This window comes from Papilio polytes, unplaced genomic scaffold (assembly GCF_000836215.1).
Source record: "Papilio polytes unplaced genomic scaffold, Ppol_1.0 DF821289.1, whole genome shotgun sequence".
Taxonomy (NCBI): Eukaryota; Metazoa; Arthropoda; class Insecta; order Lepidoptera; family Papilionidae; genus Papilio; species Papilio polytes.
Window position 1 is genome coordinate 1087546 of NW_013527915.1, and position 8900 is coordinate 1096445.

Genomic DNA, 8900 nt, shown 5'->3' on the forward strand with positions numbered 1-8900 from the left:
TATTGATTTTCTCGTATTTACTATTCATTTATCTTTAATATTAGAGTTTCTAAATTTGTCAGTTCCGACTAAACAGTCTAAACATTAATTTCTAACTAGTTGGTGAACCAACTGTTGAAACAGTATTTGGTTTGAACTAGTGTTGAAGTTAAAATAGCTCATAACAATTTATTTATAGCAAAAATACAATTTTCTTTAATAAGTTTTATTTCAAAATGCACAATAAATTAGAAAGTTTTTTGTTGTGAAATATGAGAGATGAAAACGTCTTGTAATACTTGTGCGGCTGTTCAAGAGTGGGTCTTACGGCGCCACTACGCTCTGTGAATATTTCGCACGGCTGTCATCCTATACTTTCTGAAGAAGAATTATTAAGTTTCTTCGAACTTCGCAATTATGAAAGTTCGAATAGCTCTCTCAAGACGGCGGCTGAATTTATAGATGAATATGTGCTTCCCTCTCGAGGTGAGGCGGACCAACTTAGGGTGCGAATTACATTCGCCCCTATAAAAAGGTCGTAGTCCGTAATAAACAAGCTGATAAAATTGGATACCTGATATGTTTTATACATGTTTCTCCAATCGAATTTTGTATTAAACGTCTTCATTTCTATCTATCAATACTCACACAGTACACGGTACATCGCCGCATTATATTACTCTAGGCAAGCGCTGTTAACTTATACGTTCTGATGTTTAAAACATATTATGTTAATCGACAAAACTAACTAAATTTTCGCTGAGAGAAGTTAGCGTCCGCAACAGATATGACCGGTGGAGATACGAGAACTGCGGACTTGCTACTCGCGCTGTTTGTCTGTTAAGTGAATTGTTTAAGTCGTAAATTATTTGAGGTCAGGCACACGCCTCGAGCGCGAGTTTAGCTCTACGTCTGCTTGTGACTTTGTTCGCTGTGCGCTCGACTGTGAACTGAAATTGAAGCTATTATTGCGCTACAACGTTCGAACATTTACACCGACACGTTTGCTTTGCTTTTACTCGATATTATATGGAAGTTTAACGTTCTTATTCATGTAAAATTAAATCATTGAGTTGCATTTATGTTGATACTATTCCAGCATGGTTTTAGCTAAGTTTAATTTACTTCTTGTTACGTGCGGAGGTCTAGTTTTATGCATTACGTTCTTGGTGATCGTATCTACGAAATCAAATAATCCAACGAAGCCAAAACACTGTAGTTCTTTCTACTGAAAACATTATATTACTTGCATTATCCATCATAATTGGAGTGGTCAATGAGGTTTTACAAATATAATAGAAGTGCTCGATAACAATCGGAAAGAAATGAAGCACGCCCGATGAGAGCTTTAACGATTGGTAGACGTGTCTGCACCGCTACTCAAATTCTTATTTATTACGGACGAGCCTCGGCTAGCCTCTCACGTCGCGGCGTAATGTTATTAAAGTGTGTCAGCATTTCGGAGGCGGCCGAGAGGGCGCGGGCAGCCGGCCGCCCGCCACGCCATCTATCATTCATCCTCCATTACTTATTTTGTATTTTTTCGCAAAGTCACTCTCGGGCCGGTAATCACCTGGCGCGGCCACGGGCCTTCATTTTTCACACTAAATCATAGCTCGCGCATCTGACAAAAATAAAATTTGTCGTACAAGCCAATAGGGCTAATGGTGCTACTATGAGCGAGCAGAATGCTACTTGCATTAATCTTTTCCCTCTAATTTGTATTTTCGTTTGAATTAAAATCACTTAACGGGGAGAGTTATAGCATTTCGGAACCGTTGTAAGTTACTAGATAACAGTGAATTATTAAACTAAGTCATTAAATCGTGTAGTTCGTTCAATGTTATTCCAAGACAAGATTAAACGACAAAATTGCGTCAGATTCATCAGAATTGCATTTTAAACTTCGATTTTTTGTTGCACATTGAACGGATGCGAACGGATTTAGTATACAGAAATCAGAACGTCGCGTCGTGGCAAAGGCGACAGCGGGGCGGGCTGGCCAACGCGGCGCGGGCGGCGACGTGCGTCGTATGCTAATGCCGCCTATTCAATAAGCAGACCATCGCGCGGCGAGAACTCACGTCGGATAATTTACTGGATATTTTGTAAAAAGTTTTTTCGTCCTCCGTGATTTATACCCACGAAACTTCCAGTTCTGTTTTTCATTTGAATTCACGTGACATACGTGACTTACTCTCACTTTCTACTGACATAATCTCAGTCTCTTCGGTCTTCATACGTCAAAATAACATTCTGATTTTATTAAAATTATTCACGTAAATACGCGAAAAACTTTCAACATCATATTGGAAATCAATTATTGGCGAATAATCCAAAATTGTAGGCTTCATTCGACGTTAGACTAGAACGATTCTTTCGTTTATTCGTATATCAAAACGTGAAAGGATACTAGGTACTTTGATAATTTCCAATTGGAAATTTAGATTAATTGGTAATTACATTACTAACAATCAAATGTGCGCGCGTTAAATTCCGTGTAGATCTATACATACCGCTACTGATGGTTCAGTCATGGATGTTAGTAGGCTGTCACTAACGGATCGCGTGCGACTCGCGTCCAAGGAGAGAATGCGAATCATGTGTATGTTTGCAGTTGACCTGACCAACGGACAACTCACGCCCAACAACAATACACCGCTGCTCGCTCAGGCTCTCTCAGGTGAGGCCGCGCCTGACACTCCAACTACACACTTTCAGTTTTAACATTAGTTTAAAACTAAACGTCTGTAGACTTTATATCTCATATCGTACACTGTCCATGGTATGTTTGTGTCTTGACAAAACTCAATGTTATCGATTTCTTACACTTCATTGGGTATCGTTTCTAACATATTCTACTAACTTACATATTTGTTGTGTTGCTATTGTAGCTAAGGTGTTCAAATAGATTAAGATAATATTTCCGTCGTCTATAGTTATGTTACCCATACTTTAATCATTATTTTTGTAGAAAACAAACAATCTTTTACTCTGTATTATGTGTTAGGAATACAGTGGATACAAACTCGCAAACAGTTTTATAAGTCCTATACTCTCAATGAAAACTATATTAAACTGTCTAAGGAAAACACGTATGAAATGAAAAACTCAATTATACTCGTATTACGGTAAAATAGACTCTGTAAAGAAACAAACACTTATTCATCAGGATAAAAAAAAACATTCACACTTACAAACAAAATAAGACCAATGATTTTTCGCTCTTTTATTACGTGAATGTAATATAATTAACGTGTATTATTGTATCGGCAGTGATGAACAACTATCAAGCGGCTGCAGCTGGGTTCGGTCCGCCCGCATCTCCGCATGCTGCAGGCGGGCGCGCCGGCTTCCCCGCCGCCAGCTCGCCTGGACCTGCGCTCGACGTGTACGGCTCTGCTGCCGACAGCGTGGGCTATGTGCAGGCCGCCAGCCCGCAACCCTCCGGCTTTCCCGCCATCGCTGTCAGCCGCGCGCCCCTCAACTACACCCCAGTGAGTTCGCACTACACACATGAACAAATGAACATAAAACTCACTATCGATCTATCTATATTAGAGAAGAAATAGCTTCGTATTCTCTTAGGTGTTTTTTAATCATTATCATTAAGTTTTAGACTAGAGAATAAATGCATCAAGCGAGAACAATCAGGCAATAAATAAGAAAAGTTTCAAGTTAATTTATTTCGTGATGAATGGAATGAAGTTTATTAACTTTCGATTGTAACTTTTTTCATTTACAACGTCATCTTCAAAAATGTCCATTCCAGTGAAAAGCAAATGAAGGCAATTCACAGAATTGTCCTTTTCTCAAAGTTTCAACTGACACGAAATTCAAATTAATGTTTGTTTTGTTTTTCTTGAAATTTCGATTTGCGAGACGAGACATTATAATTCATTATTGCAGGAATTAACATTTAAAAGTAGATTACATGCTAACGAATGTTTATTTACAACGATATTTAATAACAGTTGCCATTTCGTATAAAAATCCCAAGTACAATATGGACTACAACTAGTAATTGCAAATGTTATTACCACCGAGGCCACAAGAGCTTCAATAATTATAGCTGTGAGGGCTTAGCCTTGTTCGATTACACGAATAATTGAAAACATCAACAAGAAAATAGTGAATTATAAATTGAAATTAACGGAACATTGCAAATAACACAAGATTATAATGATCAATATTATTAAAATGACTGTATTAGGGTCAAAAAGAAAAACGTTGTGTGTTTCAAAGTCTGAGTAGGTAAACTAAATAAAGGGTTAATTGCGACTAGGATACTTGCAAATTGAAATGTCTGGGAGTGTAGCGCGGAGGGCAGGCGAGCACCGCAGATGCAATTAGCAGCCGACGACACTCTAAAATTTTAGCGAGACGTTCCAATCTCATTATGAAACCGATCCTCCTTGACGCTCTTAAAGCATAATCACCATAAGTTAGTGAGCGAGTGAGGCGCGAGACACGATTATAAAGTAAATTCCGAAATATGAGTGCGATGGGCGGAGGAGGCGGCAATCTGCGCTGCAGCGCCGCGAGTAATGGCTTTTTAAAGCTGCGACCGCGCTCCATAACCGCCGACCAGAGACGCCATCAGTCTTCATTGCTTGTCGACGCTCGCCCCTGCAGCTATCGCATCGCCAGAGAATCTTAGCCCTCTCTGTCCTCGCACCTCGCATCTTTAACATATTTTCAAACCATTTTACTAAGAATGTTCATTTTTTTTTCGATTCCCTCGCTATGATAAATTGTCTCCTATAAGTACGGGTGGCGACGTTTAAATTTCTAGCAAATGAACGTTTATTTTCTTTGCAAACTGGCAAACGCAAACTACTAACATTTCCATGCGGCTTGTTTGTCATATCGAGAATCGATGGTAATGGCTTTTCAAAACAAACACGCAGCTAATGCGGGGATGAATAATCTAGTCGTTGAGGTCCGTGCCTGCGGAACGCATGTGGTCCCCTGGTATAAAATGGTCTTATTAGGTAACGGGAATGCCCCTGGGCAATAATCGTAAATCACTGAGAACAAGCGGTGTAATTACCGCTGGCGAGCGGTCGCTCGCAGCTCTAACTCATCCACTCGTTGTTTTTATTTTGTTGGCCACGGAGCTCGCTACCGCTCTATCGACTGCGAACACCAAACTTACTACCTTTAAATCTGCCCCGGGAGAGGTTAATGTTCTACTGAACGCTTTATGCCGCCGTTCAATTACTGACCTATACACTTGATGTTTAATACACAGTTTAATCTTTAGAAGCGATAAATCTTTTTCTTAACTAAGAATATCCTATATCCTTTTATTTTTGCCCGTTCACGATTTACTTTTAATAAATATTTAGGAAGCTGATTTAAATAATAACCTAGATGAAATTCAAACTATTTCATGCATTTAAAATGACGAAACGAAACTTTTTATCCGAATGCGAAGGATAGGTAGTCACAACGAAATAATGGAAACCCCGCGTGCGTCTAGACAGCCGATGCAAAGAGGGTGGATATTAAAGAGGGGATAATCCACTTTTGCTTATGACGTAAAAATATAAAATGTTATATTAATTGTTAATTTCTTCTTAATCTTCCTTTTCCAGGGGCCCCTGATTCCTGCGGCATTTACCAATGGTTATCATTGAAAATGTTTAGCACAAATATATAACGTAAGTACTTTTATACAAATTTTGTTAACCATTGCGAAATATTATTTTAGGCATAATTATTTATTCCCTTGCATATTCAGCACTGCGGTAAATTCATAATAAAGGATATTAAAAACCGCTAAGTAATTATATTTTTAATACGATAGGGACTCACAGATAAGCAAAGTTAATGGCCTGAAATTTAACAGCCGTGCAAATCGCTGTTAAATCATGCAACGCTGTGATTTTAACTTCGCAAGTTATTATGATTGTAACATCTAATAACAGACAAATGTAAATGAAAAAAGTGGTCCACTACTTCTGCTCACTAGTCGCGTCAATTTAAGTTTTGGACAATTTGTTATTTTATTCTTATTGCCTGTGTTTACCCTGTAGGTGGCGAGCGGCACGGCGACGCGTAGCGAGCGTTGACGCCGGCAATAGTCGCAACATACCGCAATTTTTGTGCCGCAAATCTGAATCCAGGCAACCGCTGCGATACATTTGCGGCGGAAGCCCTTGGTCCCGACCGCACCTCAGCCTGCGGCCGGCTACAGTCGCCGCGCAGTCGCCACGCAGTTGCCGCAACACCGCCGTGCAGACGCCGCGCAGTTCGCGCTGACGTCATACAGTTCGCGCGGTCGCACGCCGCATCGGCGACGGTCGTCTAATCCGTCCGGCCACCGCGCGGACCGATCCGTCGACCGCGGCATCTCAATCTCACACTGTACCCTTTTCCTCTTCGACCCCACTCTCCCATTTCCCTACACTTTTCCTTGGATCCAAAAATACCAACTCTATTGTAAATAACGATATTCTACTTTTTGTCGTGTAAACGAGATATAGTCTATTAACTAAACAGGTATTTTTTCAAATTCTCGCTTCGACTGTACTGTAGATGTGTTGTCAGAATAATAATAAACTACAAAAAAATACATTTCATAATTAAATAAATGCATCTAGTAGAGTTTACTGCGGGGACGTATTGTATCTTAATAAATATTTTATTATTTATAGTTATTAAATACAGTGTAAGGTGTATCCCGCACGTCTAATCTTCACGTGCGGGACTTACTTTCGTTAGTTAGACAGTTTTTGGTGTGAGACAAATATGCTCACCACCGATTTGTATTTAGATTTTTACTAGGACGCTTGTACGACACTTTGAAATGTTCAGAATTAATAAGAGGATCGATGTTATTGGCAATAAGCTTTTCTCCCTCCCTCATGTTCCGCGTGTACAGAGTTGAGTTTGTCGGTAGCGGTTTGAGTAGGCAATGCCGGACGCGATCTGCGACGGCGACGCGCCTGTGGCACGGCTGTACCGCGGCTGCGACGCGGCTGCAACGCTGCTGCGACGCGACGCGACCCCACGCCACGGCGACGAGTTTGCTGGACCGGAGACAATAACGCCGCTCGCGACCGCTGCGTTCGCCGCGTTTCTTTTCGCTCGTCCACCATCACATATTTTATTCTATCTATTTTAATATTAATGTCAAATATTAATTAACATAATTACTATACTACTGCATATTGAGCATATTTTAAATAATCGATATCATTATTTTTCGCCTAATTCGAATTGTATAAAATCACTTCTTCAAATGACAGTTCTGTTTTAGTAGCAAACATATTTCGATTTCTTTCGTATTAAGTCTATATTAGTAACGCGTATACATACTTTCTAATAATATGTATTATGGTATGAATTTTTATCCTAAGGATAACATGATCATATATTTACGATTCGTAAGGATGTTTGGGAAGCTAAGTCGGAACATTTCAGATTCTCTCATCGCGTTAAGATAATTCGTTTCTATCTTGTACCTTTGAAGTAGGTATTGTAATTATAATGAATAACAATTTTGTGCATTACGTAATTAATATTTCATTGTTTCTTACGATTGTATTTACCTTAATGAAAGACCACTGTTGAGAAATTGCGCGGCTCCCTTAGAATCGCGGAGTTACACCGTACTTAGTCGTATGTATCTAAATTTTATTAATCAAAATAATAATTATCGTAAACCGTAAAATTTTCATACTCAGAAAAGGTATAGTTACCGGAAAACAAAACATTTCAATAAACCGAACACAGGGATATTAAGAGAAACAGCCAAAAGCGCAGGTTCGAAGTAATAGATTAAATTAATAAAGTCAATTCATTAATCATACTCGTTAGGTACTGGAGTCGATCTCTGGCTATCGAACTGTCGAACTGTCGAACTATCGAGCAGTGGAGCTGTCGCCCACTCCGTCTAGTCTGCGGCCCCGACCCGCTCGCTACACACGTGCACTCGGTTGCAATCGTTCGTTATTTAATATTATTATTACTCATTACCTACATCAATTAAACATTAATATTATAAAACTAGGTATTAAAATTTAGGTAATAATAATGAACAATCTTTTAAATGCTATTATTATATAAATACGTTATAAATATAAATGTTTCCTGTTACAAAAAAAAAATATTGAAAATGATACGAAATAAATCAATATTCTTTTTAAAGGTAATTTATTACTTATGAGTATGTAGTTAATTGAATAATAAAGAGTTAGACGGAGCGTGCCAGTCTCAAGGCGGCGCGCTCGCTTCGCGTTCTTTTAGTTTTCTTTCGTGTCGAGAGATCGTTCGCTAAATGACGTCACGTGTGCGGCTCGAGCCGTACCAGCGTCGTTGCCGTGTCGTGTCGAGCCACTGTACTACTGCAGCTACGCACCCAGAGCGCATTCGCACTCCGACGTAATGACGACGTAACGGCTACGGCGGCTGACGGCGACGGCCCGCACCCCGCCGCACCCCGCCGCACACACCGCAGGAGACGCGTCCGCGATTATGTTGTTAACGTTAGCTAGGAAATTGATAATAAAATCGTAAGGTGTGAGTCTATTGTAAGACGGACGGAAAATTGATATCATACCTAACAAAGTAACGTAATTATTTGTTTTATATTTACGGTGTTATAGGTATTTAAGACATTTTTTCTTAGAATATTTAATTATTACGATGAAATGTTATAATTGTTAGGCCCGGGCCGGCGGCGGAGCGGCGCGGGCGCACCGCACCGCCGTCGGCTTTCTCATCTACTCTCACCTCCTCACTATAATTATATTTTCTTACAGACCTTTTAATCTAGGAGAAGCGTACACGGCCGCTTATCCCCGTGCGAGTACGAGTACAAACATACACACATACATTATATAGTGAGAGACGTTCGTTTCGCCGCGTTCGTGAGAAGCCATCGGTTCGCCGCGACTGCACCGAGACGAAAC

General features: G+C 39.9%; 1 protein-coding gene across 2 annotated transcripts in view; it reads left to right on the forward strand.

The window, feature by feature from the left end:
* Window positions 1–8109, forward strand: part of LOC106109455 (RNA-binding protein Musashi homolog Rbp6) — a 228009-nt gene extending 219900 nt beyond the window's left edge. Inside the window, exons 8-11 of one of the 2 annotated variants that reach the window (XM_013290963.1) lie at window positions 2597–2662; window positions 3256–3476; window positions 5580–5645; window positions 6021–8109. In XM_013290963.1, the coding sequence (XP_013146417.1) occupies window positions 2597–2662; window positions 3256–3476; window positions 5580–5621 (329 nt within the window). In that variant the 3' untranslated portion in view covers window positions 5622–5645; window positions 6021–8109. The remainder of the gene's footprint in view (window positions 1–2596; window positions 2663–3255; window positions 3477–5579; window positions 5646–6020) is intronic. The other variant, XM_013290962.1, reaches the window with a different exon arrangement.
* The last annotated feature ends 791 nt before the right edge of the window (window positions 8110–8900 follow it).